This window comes from Gouania willdenowi, chromosome 3 (genome assembly GCF_900634775.1).
Source record: "Gouania willdenowi chromosome 3, fGouWil2.1, whole genome shotgun sequence".
Lineage (NCBI taxonomy): Eukaryota > Metazoa > Chordata > Actinopteri > Blenniiformes > Gobiesocidae > Gouania > Gouania willdenowi.
Window position 1 is genome coordinate 45,908,261 of NC_041046.1, and position 20,294 is coordinate 45,928,554.

A 20,294-nucleotide genomic window follows, 5' to 3' on the forward strand; every position below is an offset into this window, starting at 1 on the left:
TGATGATGCTAAATCATACAATGTGATTGGCTGACTATACACTCCATTATTTATCCGACACGTGACCCAGTGCTGGCCTGTGATTGGTTGTCCATGGCACTGCGTCACATGATGCAACACTGCAGCTCAGCCAATCAAACAATACCTGGACTTCATCCAATCACAATCCAAAGACTGACTGTAGCTCCTCCCCCAGAAAATCAGATGATTTGTTCTGTTGGCTGTATTGATCACATCTATTGATCTATTGATTAAATCACTACAGGGACCCTGTAACAGGAGACCTAACCTTTACTTTAACGCAGAGATAGATGTCATGTGACCTAAAATTAAGCTGGGGGGTTTATGTATATATTAGTATCATTTAATATTAGAAATATGGAATTTTACTGAACTATATTGGATGTCTGCACATAGCTCATATAAAGATCTCTAAAATATTAAAATATTTACATTCCTCAGATTAAAATGTGTCTGTGTTTTCTGTGTATTTTGTATAATTGGAGGAAATAAAGAAAGTTTAAGTTATTCAAGCATTCCAAGCTTTAATTATGACAAATTAATTTGTTAAACATCCCTAAAAACACAAAATAAAACTAAACACCTCTGGGTTTCTGTGTTCTACGTTCCTTATTTTATTCTTAAAGGTGGAAACCCTCACACACACACACAACACACCACACCTCACACACACACTCAACACACACACACACCTCCTCACACACACACACCTCACACACACACACTTCACATACACACCCCTCACACACACACACTTCACATACACACACACCTCACTCACACACACACCTCACACACACACACTTCACATACACATACACCTCACTCACACACACACCTCACACACACACACACACCTCACACACACACAACACCACCCCTCATACATACACACACACACCACTCCTCACACACGCACACACCTTCACGACACACACCCACACTTCACATTCACACACACCACGCACTCACACACACCCCTCGTCACACACCACACACCTCACACACACACACTTCACAGACACATACACCTCACTCACACACACACCTCACACACACACACACACCTCACACACACACACACACACACCTCATACATACACACACACACACACTCCTCACACACACACACCTCACACACACACACACACACACACACACACACACACACACACACCTCATACACACACACACACACACACACACACACACACACCACACACACCTCACACACACACACCTCATACACACACACACACACACACCTCATCACACACACACACACACACACACACACACACACACACACACACACACACACACACACACACACACACACACACACACACATTAAGTAACAGATTTTGTTTTATAATAATAACAATTTTTAGTGTTTTGTACATCAACTTTTTATTGAAATGTTTTTGTTTAACATTTGTATTTTATTTTTTAATTTAATGTATTTTTTATTTAATAATTGCCTTTTTTTGTATTTATTTATTTATTAATATATCACAACATTAGTATTATTTTTTAGGGGGGGGGGGGGGGGGGGGGTAACTGTCAGGTGACTGTCCATGTGACAGTCAGGTGACTGTGTCTGGTGATGCTAAGCTAACGGCTAAGCTCTCCGTCAGACTCTCCGTGCATTAAACCCATCATTTAGCTGCTCTGCTGCCGCTCCACGATGCCTTTCTCTGAGCTGTACTTTAACGTGGACCACGGCTACCTGGAGGGCCTGGTTCGAGGCTTCAAAGCAGGAGTTTTATCGCAAGGAGATTATTTAAACCTGGTGCAGTGCGAGACGCTGGAGGGTGAGTCTTAGCTAACTGCTAACGGCTAACTGCTAACAGACGAAGTAAAACACTCCAACAACAGCTTTGTAACTGACATCACTTTATTATGTTTATGTTTTAGTCTTAGTTCAGGATTATTGATCACAGTGTTACTGTTTCTACACCACGTTAGCCCAAAGACAGGCTAATGTGTAGCAGCTCAGGCTAACATCTGTTAAACTAAAACCAAATGTTATGTACCAACTAATGATTGAATCAGCTATTATATTTAAGAAGTAATGTTTTTTAAAGAATATATCACTAATATCAGTGTGATATTGTCATTTCTTATGAAATGGAATTCTGACAGTTTCAATAATAGGAAGGTCATCCGAGAATGTTTTGTTTCATTTATCATATTTAGTCATTATACTTTTAGTTAATTAGTTATTCAGTTTTTCATTATATATAAGTAAAAATTTTAGCCGTAACCGAAAAACGAGGAAACAAAAGCGGGGGGGTGAGGGGGGGGGGTGCATAGACATTATGACTAGAAAGAGGTATAGAGGTTTTTCACAGCGCGTCATCAACGCGGAAGTCACCAGTTTGGAGATAAGCAGCCGAATTTTGAGAGGAAATGGTGAACTATTGCCATGTTTCTGGCTGTACTAATCGATCAGAACGTGAAAAACGTGGAGTTTTATAGATTACCAAAAGTTATAGCAGATCATGAAGAATAATATCTGTATTCTACCTCAGTAGAGCAGTGACATGAGACTAGATCACTGTTGTTACACCAGTTGTTATTGGTGTTTATGGAAACACCACCGCCCTCATCTCATGACTTTTAAATCCAGTTTCAGGTCCAGTTTGTTCTCCAGAGAACAGACATTAGAACACAGGATGGAAGGAAGTGGCGTTCTCTTAGGATTAGCTTGGTTGCTAGCTCCGCTCCTGCTTCTGATCACACCGCTTACGTCTCCTCTGCTGGTGGACATGCTGGTACGAGGCTCCGCTAGTAGGAAATAGCAAGGAGCAGGGACGAGGGAGGCTATGGCACTATGAAGTGATATTGTGAAGTAGGGATGGGCAATATGGACTAAAAAAATGATCCTGATAATTTCTGGTATTTATCACGATAACGATAAACATCACGGTAAATAAAAAAGTATAAATAATACAATTATCAACATAAAGTGTTAACAGGTTCCTTACAAACACAAATAAATATTAATACATCAACACTAAACACATTAAAAAGGCTACAATATCTGCTGACTCATAGAGTTCATGACCTGATATTTTATGTAATATGTTGGATCACTTTATTAGTGTTATTGTATTTAATTCATTTATTTCCTCACTTAAAATGAAATTATTTTCTAAAAAAGGCACAAAAGCACAAATAACTTCATTAGTGTTTTTACTCCTGCTGAGTCATGTATCATTTATTTAATAGGGATGTAACGATTCACCCAACTCCCGATACGATTCGATTCACGATACTGGGTTCACGATACGATTCTCTCACGATTTATTTTATAAAATGGGACTGTAGACCAATTTTTTTTTTTGGGATAAAAACTAGAAAATACTGTATTATTTTCCTTTTATTTTTCATTGTCAAAATAATCCCTTGATAAACTATTCAAAATAATGCAATTTAACTAAAAATAAATCTTGAATGAAATAAATAAAGGAATAATACAAATGAAGAAGAAGCCTATTAATTAAAATTCTGGTTCTATAATAAACAATGCAAAACTGCATAATAGTTCTTTTTCTTTTAAGAGTGCAACTGAAAATGTATTTTGTGTCTTAACAATTGCTCTTTAAAAAAAAAAAACAGTGATTACACTGATTTACATCAGATATTTGTTTGGACCAGCAGAGGGCGCTGGTAACCCAGTGGTCGGTTGGCATGCAGATATCTTGCAGTGAAGAAGAGAAGCTATGCTAGCAGACAGAGCTAATAGAACAACGTGACTTTTACAGATATTCATGTAATATTACAGATATGCTTTCGGTGCTAAAGGGGTAATGAATCATTTATTAATATATTTAAGAGTAGAAGGCAGCCAGAAAGAAAGTATTAGCAGACTCCGCCCGCCGCCTACACTTTTGGATAGCGCCCCTGCTGGTTAAAAAAGTACTGCGATTCAATTTTCAGAAGATCGATATCAACCGTGATACCTATGAATCGATTTTTAACTGCCTTACGATTAATCGTTACATCCCTATTATTTAATAATGATAGTGCGGCGATAGAGATTTATCGCCGCAAGTTTTAGACAATAAATTCCCATGTCGGAAATTAGCCACGGGCCATTTATACCTCAATTTAGCCAAGAATGACCATAAAAACCATGTTCCACGGGACAAAACTGTCCCTGTTTGTTGTCAGCTTATTATTCTCTGGAGCAGAACGTTGTTCACGGCAGCTCCGTAGCAAAGATTCAAATGATGAACTCATCATCCTGGTCATTTCATCAGGTGTGTTGGAACAGGGAAACATCTAAAACATGGATAGTTTCTCTTGAGGACCAGGATTGGCCACCCCTAAAATAGACCAAATAAAAAGATACTTACTGTCATAAAACCACAGATTAGTTTATGTCAGATTTAACACTTTTATGGAAGAATAAAAACTAAACATGTCACACCCTGTGTGAAATAAATATTAGCATAAATACTAATGTCACTATTAATTCATCCCAATTAGTGAAACGCAATATTTTTTAATGATATTTCACGTGTTCACAGACAAAGCTGGTCCCATTTGACTAATGTAACTATTGATATTATTACACATAAATATACTGAATTATTAAATCATCAGCTTGATCTGGTTTAATTATAGGAAATCAGTTATTTATTAACTATAACTTTATGTAACTCAGAAGATAAATGAAACAAGATTCAACAACAGTAAAACACTGATGGAGTTATTTGTGTTTATTAGAAAATAATTTCATTTTAAGTGAGGAAATAAATATATTAAATACACTAATAACACTAATAAAGTGATCCACATGTACTAATGTATTCCATAAACTCTATGAGTCAGCAGATATTGTAGCTTTTTTTTAAATGTGTCTAATGTTGATGTATTAATATTTATTTGTGTTTGTAAGGAACATTTTTACACTAAGTTGGGAATTGTTTTATTTATTTAGAATTTTAGTCCATATTGCCCATCCCTAATATGTATATATATCTATATTATTTAGACAAATGGGTGAGAGCTAACAAGCTATGCTTCTTCTCACTCCTTTTCTAATGTCATTAATTACATTTTTTTAATGCTTCGTTATTTTTCATTTCCTCAAAATCTTCATTTCTATATTATGTTGTGTAGATAATTTGTTAAAAAACAATCAGGAAGCCTTGTACTATTTGCATGTTTGGAATAAATAAAAAAAATAAATAAAAGTGAGTAAAAAGCTGCTTTTAGGCAGAACGTGCTGATTTGTTGATGCTTTGAAGAAGTGGTTGTTATGGTAGCAATAACTTTCATCAAGCTGTTCTTAGAACGCAGCATCTTTAGCTAAACCACTTCAGAACCTTCAACAGGGGTCACAAGTCTTTAGAACCATATTCTGTTTTATCTGAACATCTTAGTGAACAAGTCCAGTGTTGTTGTCTATAAAATGCTGAGATCAGAGTTTGTTGGGACATGTTGATTAGCAATAGCTAGCTCCGTAGTGTTCCATGTTTGGAGACATTCTTTTGCACGTTGCTTGATTTTTTTCCCATCAGACTTCGGTGAAGGGCTGCGGACCTTTAACGCCATCTTTTCTGACATGAAGAATGAACTTTACGAGTGTTAATAGAGCTTGATCGCTGCTATGAGATGAAGATACGCTGCGTAGTGTTATTAGGTCGCATATGCGAACGCTTCATCACGTCCCACAGAGTGCACCTCTCTCTCTCTCTCTCTCTACTGTAAAAGCGTCTATAAACAAACACTGTAAATAGGTTGACAGAGGATTTCAAAGTAAAGGCTGGTTTGACATCAGTGCTGCTGGTGAAGAGACGGGTAATGTAACGGTGAATGAGCAGAATATAAATACCAATGTGCTCCTTTGGAGTGCACGCGGTCCGTGAACAGAGTCAGACATAACGAGTCGATCACTGAGTTCACGCTCACATTGAGAGCAGCAGTAAAAATGTAGAACGTACTGAGCTCAGCGATAGAGCGTACACACTCATCAGAACCATCATGGAGGGACCAGAAGTGATGGACTATGATACCAGGACAGATGTTCAGCTGTGGTTCTCCTAGAGCAGTGGTCTGCAACCTGTGGTTCTGGGGCCTAATGTGGCCCTTTGACTCTTATACAATGGCTCCCTATAGCTTTAAAAAAAACTATTAAAAGTTATTTTTTACAGAGTCTATTAATGATTAATGACAAATATAATCATGATATAATAATTTATTAACCTAAAATAAATCAGGTTGTACAATGACTCAGCACATTCCTACAACATCTACAGACCATCAACTTTCCTCCACCTGTGACTAACCTTAAGTTTTAAATCCCTGGTAAGAAACTAAACCAACAAAAACACTATTTCTGGAAGAAAATACAGATTTTAATTGTGTGGGAACAGATTCATTTAACCACCAATGTACAGGTTAAATATGTATGTTTTATGTGTGGCAAGAAATGAGTAATTAGCATGTGTTGATCACATGATCATGTGTTATTATATTCATGTTACTTTTTGTAGACTTTCATATACATTAACTATAAAAATCTTCTTTATAAACATTGTGTTCATGTAAACTGTGATGTGTAAGAATTTGAAGATGAAGATACTGTTTTATTTATTAATGTTATCTATTTTATTTTAAACTGTTTTTAAGTTTCCATTTACATGATCAATTAAAACCAATCAAACATTAATCTATATAATTGTAACTGTATATAATGTAATCCACTGTATTGTCTTCATAGAGAAGGTATTTATGGCTCCAGGAGGACTTTAATCCAGGTGAGATGAGGTTCAATGGTTCCTTGTAGAGTAAAGGTTACAGACCCCTGACCAGGGGAAGAGGGTTAGGAGACCCCACTATCAGAGCTGGACCCTCTCAATTTAATTCATGGTGAATCAATGCAGATGATAAGTTGGTTATGTTACTGTTAAATTAATTCATGTACAGCATTTATGTAAAATAATAAAACAGAATAAATGTAACCTGTTGTTATGATTTAATGTTATTTAATAAAAATTGTTACGTTTTCTTTTAAAATAATATAAAATAAATGACCTGTTATTTCAGCCACTGATTGTTGCAGAAAAAATTAATATTGACACTAAAACATTTAGTAAATATATCTCAACTCATTGTAAATCTTTACTTCATACAAAACTACAGTACACCAGTTCAGTCAACTATTCATTAACATGTGTAGCTATGCTGTAGACTACCCCCACCCCTCCTTAAAAAAAAAAAGAAAACAAAGGTGCAACCAGCTGAGACAGTACGTGTAGAGCCCTGATAAGTGTTCTACACAATAAATGAAGAGCAAAGTTATTTTTCTTGTCTTTTTCTTTTTTTTTCTGCTGATCTGAAAAATGATCCGTGACTCAAAACCGTGATATGATCTGAACTGTGACTTTTTTGATCTGTTGCACCACTATTGAGGAGTGCCTAGTTTAACAAGGTCTGATGGTGCGTTCACTAATATGACCAGAGGGGTGTTCCATGAAGCAGGTTATGTTCAAACTCAAATGATGAAACTCTGAGTATCTCATTCCAGAAGGCGAGGTATGTTCTTCTCTGACTTTACCATGGTAACATTATCCATAACCCTGGGTTTCTCCCTGGCTCCGCCCACCTGAACATTGCTTCTGAAGACTTTAATGAGCTTGACACTACATTACATATTAGTGACATCACACACCACAGATGTGCTCACATCGTTATTAGAGTTCAGCATCATTTGGGTTTTAATGATTCTGATCCTGATTCTCAATTTTGATTCCTGTTCTAAACGATTCTTGATTCTGATTCTTTGAGTTGTGCAAGTCACAGATTTCACAGGATAATGTTTTCATTTAAAAAGCCATTTTTATTAATTCACTTAGTTGATACAGTTTAATGTGGTTGCTGTAATGTAACTAAAGTATTGAATTACAAAGGTCCTCAACTGTAACTGTAAAAGTGAAACTTTCTGAAATAAAACTACAAACAAGTTGTCATCAGAGTGAAAAACATAGATCTACAGGTAGATGTGAAACTAAATAAAACAAAGTGGAACAGTCATGTAACAAATTAATCAATAGTTCTAGTTGAGAAAGATTATTATTATTATTCTGGATACAGTGGAAACACAAACTATAAAATAAGTAGTTATATTGTGAACCTGTTTATATTGTAGAGAATATATTATATACATAAATGTAATTGGAGACTAAAGTCACAAAAATGTCACTTTAAAAAGAAAATAGACTAATATTAGACCTTTTTATATGGAATATAAGATAAAAGTGGAAACTTTGAACATTTTTGAATCCTTAAATCTGTTGATTAAAGTCAAAGTAACCCAAGTATTTAAAAAAAATGTAAACATGTAAATTGTATATGACTAAATAATTAATATGTTTTAAATAAATGTGTAAATATGTTATATGTATATATTGTAATAAAAACAACAACTGACCACCACTGTCTGTAATTCTGAGGCAGTGGCCCCTCCCCCGCTACAGTTAACTCTGCAAGTTTAGGGTTAGTACTGGGGTGGGGAAAAAATAGATTCACATAAGAACATTCACAATTCTGAATCGATTCAGAAACTTAAAAAATTGATTTAAAAAAAACAAATTTATTGCAAGTCAAACAATACAAGTAGAAACAACAACTAAACAGGACCAAAGCAGTTCTACAATTCTGAGACTAACTTCTAGAAGAATTTGTCTTTTATTTAGGAAATGTTATTTATGTTATTTCTTGTACAGTAAGTAAGTTTTTACTTGTTTAGCATGAGTAAATGTTATGTTTTGTCTTAAGTTTGTCTTTGTGTGATTACATCATTGGAATCAGTTTATTTAAAACTATCTCATACAAACTACATTGTTTTGATTCCAGAATTTGCCTTAACACACTATGCACTGTATCAATTTTTGAATCGAGAATCGAGAATCGATTTTGAATTGAATCGTGACCCTAAGAATTGGAATTGAATTGTTAAACACCCAAAGATTCACATCCGTAGTAAGTACAGGTGGAGCTGTCTATGATAAATACTCTCATTAGGGTGAATAAATCACTCTCCTGGGTGGTTGCCATGGTAGTTTGTGTAATTTTTGATCCATTGGTGATGCTTTTTATCGTGCTCGTGCACAAAAATAACCCAGGGTTTACATACTCAGGGTTGATTGACTCACTTCATACATAGGTCTGGGCCGATAACTGAATTTGCTGGATGATGATTGTTCCACAATATATTGCCAATAAACAATAATGTCGATTTGTTTAGACCAAATTAACCACTAATATGATGATAACGTAATAATGCGAGTACACCCTTTCAAATGCATTCAACTTGTATTTCTCATTAGTATTTTTTTACCATTGTAATTGGAATGTTAAGAACTTTTAAATATTTATATAATAAAACAAACAGTTGAAATAAAATGAACTCAGTCTCTGTTAGCAAAAAATAATGCATTTTAATAAATATCACAAACAAAAACAATAAAACAGACTGTCTCTCTAAACCACACAACCAAAGCAATAAATAAAATGGTTTATCAAGTTTTTCTCAACAATGAATAATAAATATTGAGGCACAGATGTATTTATATACTTCCAATCCAGTTTGAACCTTTGTAAACAAACATGCTAGTGGCCCCGCCTCCTCCTGTTTCATTCTGTTGTTTTCATTCAGTCTTAAACCAAACAGAATGAACCAAATAGTTTGTAGTTTACTCTGTTTATTCTGCTATAGAACAAACATGCAGGTGGTGAGGGTGAACCCTCTTATCATCCAGCCTGTTTGGAGGCTAAAGACGAGGAAAACTAAATACTTAGACTTACCTTGGTTGCTAGCCACACTCGGCATTTCCACTTCTGCTTCTGATCACACCGTTTACGTTTCCTCCGCTGGCGGACACCGCGGGTCAGAGGCTCCACTGCTCCGTAGGCCGCTGGGTGTAGCAATCTGAAGCTACGTAGTAGGTCCTGAGTTGTTGCATGTACCGGATAGGGATGTAACAATTAATCCTAAGGCAGTTAAAAATCGATTAATTGGTATCATGGTTCACATCGATTCTGTGAAAATTGAATCGCAGTACTTTTTTTAAACAGCAGAGGGCGCTATCCAGAAGTGTTGGCGGCGGGCGGAATCTGCTACTACTTTCTTTCTGGCCGCCTTCTACTCTTAAACGTGTTCATAAATGATTCATTACCCCTTTAGCACCAAAAGAATATCTGTAATATTACGTGAATATCTGTAAAAGTCACGTTGTTCTATTAGCTCTGTCTGCTAGCATAGCATCTCTTCTTCACTGCAAGAATATCTGCATGCCAACCGACCACTGGGTTACCAGCGCCCTCTGCTGGTCCAAACAAATATCTGATGTAAATACAGTGAAATGTTAAGGCACAAAATACGTTTTCAGTTGCACTTTTAAAAAGAAAAATAACTATTATGCAGTTTTGCATTGTTTACTATGGAACCAGAATTTAAATTAATAGGCTTCTTCATTTGTATTATTCCTTTATTTATTTCATTCAAGAATTATTTTTAGTCAAATTGCATTGTTTTGAATAGTTTATTGAGGGATTCTTTAGACAATTAAAAATAAAAGGAAAATAATACAGTATTTTTCCCCCTAAAAAAAAAAAGGAATATTTTTCAGTCATTTGTCTACATTCCCATTTTGTAAAATAAATCGTGAGAGAATTGTATCGTGAACCCAGTATCGTGAATGGAATCGTATCGGGAGTTGAGTGAATCGTTACATCCCTACTACCGGACTATAACTGTTTGATTTACCTGGTGGTGGAATACTATTTACTCAATTGTGATGACCTCTGACATCACATGATCAACACTGTGTGTGTGTGTGTGTGTGTAGACCTGAAGCTGCACATGCAGATCACTGACTATGGTAGCTTCCTGTCCAATGAGGCGTCTCCTCTGACGGTGTCGGTGATTGACGATAAGCTGAAAGAGAAGATGGTGGTGGAGTTCCGTCACATGAGGAACCAATCATACGAGCCTCTGGCCAGCTTCATGGACTTTATCACGTGAGTACACACACACACACACACACACACACACACACACACACACACACACACACACACACACACACACACACACACACACACACACACACACACACACACACACACACACACACACACACACACACACACACACACACACACACAAAAATCCACCTGTGCTGTGCTGTGTGTGCAGGTACAGCTACATGATTGATAATGTGATCCTATTGATCACGGGGACCCTCCACCAGCGCTCCATCTCTGAGCTGGTTCCTAAGTGTCATCCTCTGGGCAGCTTTGAACAGATGGAGGCCGTCAACATTGCTCAGACCCCCGCTGAGCTCTACAACGCCATCCTGGTGGACACGCCCCTAGGTATGCTCATCGTCTGTGGTGGTGGGGGCAGCACCCCCTGCAGGCTCTGACTCCTCCCCCTCTCTCTTTCTGTGAGCAGCGGCATTCTTTCAGGACTGCATCTCTGAACAGGACCTGGACGAGATGAACATAGAGATCATCAGGAACACACTCTACAAGGTCAGAGGTCAACGCAGGGTTCTCAGCCTTTTCAAAATAAAGGTCCCAGAGAGCAGGGACCCTCCAAAATAAAGGTCCCAGAGAGAGGGGACCCTCACTGTAGCTGAAGGTGGTTGAACAATGTTTCAACCTCCTCTAGGATGTGAGGTCAAGGCTTGAGGGGCCACAACATAAACAAGAGGCCACACAGATATCAAAGGTCTATCAAAAGCATTTATTAACAAAATCCTGAAAGTATCTACAGAACGAACTCAAAAGGACTGGAGACCCTGACCAAACTGAACAAAAGTAGGGAGGACACTGGGCCAACCCTATACAGGGCCGTCATCCCAGCATCCACCCTCTAAACTACAAAACATACAAAAGACTGAAACTACCTAAAGATGAAAACGGGACTAATCTCCAGTCCAAACTAAAATAACAAACTTACAAAGACCTCCAGTGGGGAGCTGAAGAACTCTCCCCACATGTCTGCTGATGGTCAGTTGTTGTGCCTCCATCCTTCTGGTCATCTCAGCCTTTTATAAGCTCCTCCTCCCTCTCCACCTAATTGCTGATGTGAGTCAGGTGTGTTAGGAGAGAAGAGGAAGGGCTGAGAGGCAATGAGGCACCAGCCGTAACAAACACAGACATGAACATTGAAGAACAGTCATGTGGAGACAGGACCATCTATAAGGGGGAATAAAGGAGAGATTTTTGGGGTCCATCCATAAAGTCAGTAAAATGATGGTCTATTGTTCTATGAATCTGTGATAACCACATTTATTTATTCATCTGAATAATATCCACTGTTATCCAGGAACGTTTATTATTATTATTATAGTCATCTTAAAGATGGAAATCATGGTTTTAATCACTAATAAAATGGTTCAAAGTGACCAGAAATGGTGGAAAATGAGGTGAAATGGGATTTTAAAAACCACAGAAATGGGTTAAAAGTTGCAAATCAGAGTGGATAAAAACAGACAGAAAAAGTGGTAAAAAGGGTTCAAAGTGTCAATAGTGGAACAATTAGTTTAAACTGGTAAATAATGGCCATGATAAATGGTGAATGTGGTTAAAATGGCCAAAATAATCATGAAATCTGGTGAAAAGAGGTTAAAAGTGACAATAATGGATCAACATATGTGACATTAGGTGTAAAAGTGGTAGAAATGGTTTATAAGTGCTGAACATGTCTGGAAAGTAGAAAAAATGTGCAGAAAAGTCATTGAAATGTGATGGGTTAGGGTAGCAAAAATACATTAAAAGGAGCAAAAAGAAACTTTGGTGTAGTTGCAGAAAAAGGATAAAAATAAGCAAAAATGGGCTCAAATTGTTCATAAAATATTCTTAATTTCTTGAAGGCATCTGTTGATCCCCTCTCAGTGTCTTGCGACCCAAAGCGGGGTCCTCGCCCCAAGGTTGAGAACCCTTGTGTCAGTTTACATGTGTTTTAATTAATAACATTAAAGGATGAGAGAGCAGGATGTATAAATAAGACTCCATAGTGACACCACCATGGTTAGTGTTCATCAGCTGATTAGTTACTGTAACTAGAGGATGGGTATGCGACCCAACCCTGAGGGGTGGGGTTCAGACATATATATAGAAGTGGTGGTGGTGTTGGGTCACATGGTGTTTTTAGCATGCAGCGTTCTTCATTTCCTGCTGCAGCTTTAACTGTAACAGTGGAGGGAGGATGAGCAGAGGAATAACTACATGGATGAGCATTATCTTTCACACATGGATTATAGAAATACATCCCATGGTCTCTAGCGTGCACTACGCCCCTGTCTGTGTTTCACGTTCTCTTGTTACATGTACACTGATCTGATGTTGACATTAACAGTTATTTATTAATGAAATCGGTGCTTACTACTAAAACAAACCTAAATATGTCATTTCTTTAAGAAAAAAAACCAACGTTTCCACTGTTGGATCAGATGAGAAAATGCATTATTAACTAACTAACTGAGTAACTAACTAACTGAGTAACTAACTAACTGAGTAACTAACTAACTGAGTGAGTAACTAACTGAGTGAGTAACTAACTGAGTGAGTAACTAACTAACTGAGTAACTAACTAACTGAGTGAGTAACTACTAACTGAGTAACTAACTAACTAACTGAGTAACTAACTAACTGAGTGAGTAACTAACTAACTGAGTAACTAACTAACTGAGTAACTAACTAACTGAGTAACTAACTAACTGAGTAACTAACTAACTGAGTAACTAACTAACTGAGTGAGTAACTAACTGAGTAACTAACTAACTGAGTGAGTAACTAACTGAGTGAGTAACTAACTGAGTGAGTAACTAACTGAGTGAGTAACTAACTGAGTGAGTAACTAACTAACTGAGTGAGTAACTAACTAACTGAGTGAGTAACTAACTAACTGAGTGAGTAACTAACTAACTGAGTGACTAACTAACTAACTGAGTGACTAACTAACTGAGTGACTAACTAACTGAGTGACTAACTAACTGAGTGACTAACTAACTGAGTAACTAACTAACTGAGTAACTAACTGACTGAGTAACTAACTGAGTGAGTAACTAACTGAGTGAGTAACTAACTGAGTAACTAACTAACTGAGTAACTAACTAACTGAGTAACTAACTGAGTGAGTAACTAACTGAGTGAGTAACTAACTGAGTGAGTAACTAACTGAGTGAGTAACTAACTGAGTGAGTAACTAACTGAGTGAGTAACTAACTGAGTGAGTAACTAACTGAGTGAGTAACTAACTGAGTGAGTAACTAACTGAGTGAGTAACTAACTGAGTGAGTAACTAACTAACTGGGTGAGTAACTAACTGAGTGACTAACTAACTGAGTGACTAACTAACTGAGTGAGTAACTAACTGAGTGAGTAACTAACTGAGTGAGTAACTAACTGAGTGAGTAACTAACTGAGTGAGTAACTAACTGAGTGAGTAACTAACTGAGTGAGTGACTAACTAACTGAGTGAGTAACTAACTGAGTGAGTAACTAACTGAGTAACTAACTAACTGAGTAACTAACTGAGTGAGTAACTAACTGAGTGAGTAACTAACTGAGTGAGTAACTAACTGAGTGAGTAACTAACTAACTGAGTGAGTAACTAACTAACTGAGTGAGTAACTAACTGAGTGAGTAACTAACTGAGTGAGTAACTAACTGAGTGAGTAACTAACTGAGTGAGTAACTAACTGAGTGAGTAACTAACTGAGTGAGTAACTAACTGAGTGAGTAACTAACTGAGTAACTAACTGAGTAACTAACTGAGTAACTAACTGAGTAACTAACTGAGTAACTAACTGAGTAACTAACTAAGTAACTAACTAACTGAGTGAGTAACTAACTGAGTGAGTAACTAACTGAGTGAGTAACTAACTAACTGAGTGACTAACTAACTAACTAAGTAACTAACTGAGTGAGTAACTAACTGAGTAACTAACTGAGTGAGTAACTAACTGAGTGAGTAACTAACTGAGTGAGTAACTAACTAAGTAACTAACTAACTGAGTGAGTAACTAACTAACTGAGTAACTAACTAACTGAGTAACTAACTGAGTAACTAACTAACTGAGTGAATAACTAAGTGAATAACTAACAGAGTGAGTAACTAACTGAGTGAGTGACTAACTAACTAAGTAACTAACTAACTGAGTGAGTAACTAACTAAGTAACTAACTAACTGAGTGAGTAACTAACTAAGTAACTAACTAACTGAGTAACTAACTAACTGAGTGAGTAACTAACTGAGTAACTAACTAACTGAGTAACTAACTAACTGAGTGAGTAACTAACTAACTAACTGAGTAACTAACTAACTGAGTAACTAACTAACTGAGTAACTAACTGAGTGAGTAACTAACTAAGTAACTAACTAACTGAGTAACTAACTAACTGAGTGAGTAACTAACTAACTGAGTGAGTAACTAACTAACTGAGTGAGTAACTAACTGAGTAACTAACTAGCTGAGTAACTAACTAGCTGAGTGAGTAACTAACTAACTGAGTGAGTAACTAACTGAGTAACTAACTAGCTGAGTGAGTAACTAACTGAGTAACTAACTAACTAACTGAGTAACTAACTAACTGAGTGAGTAACTAACTAACTGAGTGAGTAACTAAGTGAGTGAGTAACTAACTGAGTGAGTAACTAACTAACTGAGTGAGTAACTAACTGAGTAACTAACTAACTGAGTGAGTAACTAACTGAGTGAGTAACTAACTGAGTAACTAACTAACTAACTGAGTAACTAACTAACTGAGTGAGTAACTAACTAACTGAGTGAGTAACTAACTGAGTAACTAACTAACTGAGTGAGTAACTAACTGAGTGAGTAACTAACTGAGTAACTAACTAGCTGAGTGAGTAACTAGCTGAGTGAGTAACTAACTGAGTAACTAACTAACTAACTGAGTGAGTAACTAACTAACTGAGTGAGTAACTAACTAACTGAGTGAGTAACTAACTAACTGAGTGAGTAACTAACTAACTGAGTGAGTAACTAACTGAGTGAGTAACTAACTGAGTGAGTAACTAACTGAGTAACTAACTAACTGAGTGAGTAACTAACTGAGTGAGTAACTAACTAACTGAGTGAGTAACTAACTAACTGAGTGAGTAACTAACTGAGTGAGTAACTAACTGAGTGAGTAACTAACTGAGTGAGTAACTAACTAACTGAGTGAGTAACTAACTGAGTAACTAACTAACTGAGTGAGTAACTAACTGAGTGAGTAACTAACTGAGTGAGTAACTAACTAACTGAGTGAGTAACTAACTAACTGAGTGAGTAACTAACTGAGTAACTAACTAACTGAGTGAGTAACTAACTGAGTGAGTAACTAACTAACCGAGTAACTAAGAAACTGAGTGAGTAACTAACTAAGTGTCTCTCCTCAGGCGTACCTGGAGTCTTTCTACAAGTTCTGCTCCACCCTGGGAGGGACCACTGCTGACATCATGTGTCCTATTCTGGAGGTTAGAGGTCACTGTGTGCGTGGGTGTGTGCGTGTGCGTGTGCGCGTGCGTGCGTGCATCACTGTGTGTGTGTGTGTATCACTGTGTGTGTGTGTGTATCACTGTGTGTGTGTGTGTGTGTCCAGTTTGAAGCAGACAGGCGAGCCTTCATTATCACCATCAACTCGTTTGGTACTGAGCTTTCTAAGGAGGACAGAGCTAAACTGTTTCCACACTGTGGTCAGCTGCACCCTGAGGGCCTCGCTCAGCTAGCGCTAGCAGACGACTACGAACAGGTCAAAGCTGTAGCTGACTACTACCCTGTGAGTCACATGACCTCACCATCATCACCATCAACAGCATCTTCACTGTCACATGATGTGTGTGTGTGTGTGTGTGTGTGTGTGTGTGTGTGTAGGAGTACAAGCTGCTGTTTGAAGGAGCAGGAAGTAACCCTGGAGATAAAACACTGGAGGATCGATTCTTTGAATATGAGGTACACACACAGTGATACACACACACACACACACACACACACACACACACACACACACACACACACACACACACACACACACACAGTGATACACACACACACAAAGTGATACACACACACACACACAGTGATACACACACACACACAGTGATACACACACACACACAGTGATACACACAAAGTGATACACACACACACACAGTGATACACACACACACAAAGTGATACACACACACACACAGTGATACACACACACACACACACACACGGTGATACACACACACAAAGTGATACACACACACACACACAGTGATACACACACACACATAGTGATACACACACACACAAAGTGATACACACACACACACAGTGATACACACACACACACACACACACACACACACACACACAGTGATACACACACACACAAAGTGATACACACACACACACAGTGATACACACACACACACACACACACAGTGATACACACACAGTGATACACACACACAGTGATACACACACACACACACACAGTGATACACACACACACACACACACACAGTGATACACACACACACACACACACACAGTGATACACACAGTGATACACACACTCACACACACACACACACACACACAGTGATACACACACACACACACACACACACACAGTGATACACACACACACACACACAGTGATACACACACACACAGTGATACACACACACACACACACACACACACACACACACACAGTGATACACACACACACACAGTGATACACACACACACACAGTGATACACACACACACACACATAGTGATACACACACACACAAAGTGATACACACACACACACAGTGATACACACACACACACACAGTGATACACACACACACAAAGTGATACACACACACACAGTGATACACACACACACACACACACACACACAGTGATACACACACACACACACACACACACACACACACACACACACACAGTGATACACACACACACACACAGTGATACACACACACACACACACACACACAGTGATACACACACTCACACACACACACACACACACACACAGTGATACACACACAGTGATACACACACACACACACACAGTGATACACACACACACACACACACACACAGTGATACACACACACACACACACACACACACACACACACACACACAGTGATACACACACACAGTGATACACACACTGATACACAAACACACAGATACACACACACACACACACACTGATACACAAATACACACACACACACACACACACACACAGTGATACACACACAGTGATACACACACACAGTGATACACACACACACACACACAGTGATACACACACACACACACACAGAGTGATACACACACACACACTCACACAGACAGTAACACACTGTGTAACGTGTACTTATCAGGGCTCTACACGTACTGTCTCAGCTGGTTGCACCTTTGTTTTCTTTTTTTTTTAAGGAGGGGTGGGGGTAGTCTACAGCATAGCTACACATGTTAATGAATAGTTGACTGAACTGGTGTACTGTAGTTTTGTATGAAGTAAAGATTTACAATGAGTTGAGATATATTTACTAAATGTTTTAGTGTCAATATTAATTTTTTCTGCAACAAACAGTGGCTGAAATAACAGGTCATTTATTTTATATTATTTTAAAAGAAAACGTAACAATTTTTATTAAATAACATTAAATCATAACAACAGGTTACATTTATTCTGTTTTATTATTTTACATAAATGCTGTACATGAATTAATTTAACAGTAACATAACCAACTTATCATCTGCATTGATTCACCATGAATTAAATTGAGAGGGTCCAGCTCTGATAGTGGGGTCTCCTAACCCTCTTCCCCTGGTCAGGGGTCTGTAACCTTTACTCTACAAGGAACCATTGAACCTCATCTCACCTGGATTAAAGTCCTCCTGGAGCCATAAATACCTTCTCTATGAAGACAATACAGTGGATTACATTATATACAGTTACAATTATATAGATTAATGTTTGATTGGTTTTAATTGATCATGTAAATGGAAACTTAAAAACAGTTTAAAATAAAATAGATAACATTAATAAATAAAACAGTATCTTCATCTTCAAATTCTTACACATCACAGTTTACATGAACACAATGTTTATAAAGAAGATTTTTATAGTTAATGTATATGAAAGTCTACAAAAAGTAACATGAATATAATAACACATGATCATGTGATCAACACATGCTAATTACTCATTTCTTGCCACACATAAAACATACATATTTAACCTGTACATTGGTGGTTAAATGAATCTGTTCCCACACAATTAAAATCTGTATTTTCTTCCAGAAATAGTGTTTTTGTTGGTTTAGTTTCTTACCAGGGATTTAAAACTTAAGGTTAGTCACAGGTGGAGGAAAGTTGATGGTCTGTAGATGTTGTAGGAATGTGCTGAGTCATTGTACAACCTGATTTATTTTAGGTTAATAAATTATTATATCATGATTATATTTGTCATTAATCATTAATAGACTCTGTAAAAAATAACTTTTAATAGTTTTTTTTTAAAGCTACAGGGAGCCATTGTATAAGAGTCAAAGGGCCACATTAGGCCCCAGAACCACAGGTTGCAGACCACTGCTCTAGGAGAACCACAGCTGAACATCTGTCCTGGTATCATAGTCCATCACTTCTGGTTTGACATAGGAGCTTCCTGTGTGTAAAGTGTACTTCCTGTGTGTAAAGTGTACTTCCTGTGTGTAAAGTGTACTTCCTGTGTGTAAAGTGTACTTCCTGTGTGCAGGTGAAGCTGAATAAGCTAGCGTTCTTGAACCAGTTCCACTTTGGCGTGTTCTATGCGTACGTGAAGCTGCGTGAGCAGGAATGCAGGAACATCGTGTGGATCGCTGAGTGTATCGCTCAGAGGCACCGAGCCAAGATTGACAACTACATCCCCATCTTCTGATCCCGCCCCCTGACCCCGCCTCTCCTACACTCCTCCTTTCTGACCAACCAACATTTCCACCATAAAAAATAATAAATATAGAAGCTAATACTTAATGAGCTGGTGGATCAGCATATGTGTGTGCTTGTGTGTGTATAGTGTGTAAAGTTGTTGAAATGAACTGATAAATATTTAAAGATGATTATTGCTGTAAAAATCCTTCCTGTGTTTGTAAATGTGACCAAATAAAGCTTCATCAGCAGCTGCTCCCTGTGTCTGATTGATGTTAACGGTGTAGCTCCAGGTGTAGCT

At 37.6% G+C, this 20,294-nt stretch overlaps 1 protein-coding gene across 1 annotated transcript; it reads left to right on the forward strand.

The window, feature by feature from the left end:
* Window positions 1-1,607: 1,607 nt before the first annotated feature.
* On the forward strand, window positions 1,608-20,248 carry atp6v0d1 (ATPase H+ transporting V0 subunit d1). Its single transcript, XM_028442068.1, has 8 exons — window positions 1,608-1,835; window positions 10,887-11,058; window positions 11,237-11,415; window positions 11,495-11,574; window positions 16,457-16,534; window positions 16,660-16,836; window positions 16,932-17,009; window positions 19,842-20,248. The coding sequence occupies exons 1-8, from the start codon at window positions 1,709-1,711 to the stop codon at window positions 20,001-20,003; spliced, it is 1,053 nt and encodes a 350-aa protein (XP_028297869.1). The 5' UTR covers window positions 1,608-1,708; the 3' UTR covers window positions 20,004-20,248.
* Window positions 20,249-20,294: the final 46 nt, after the last annotated feature.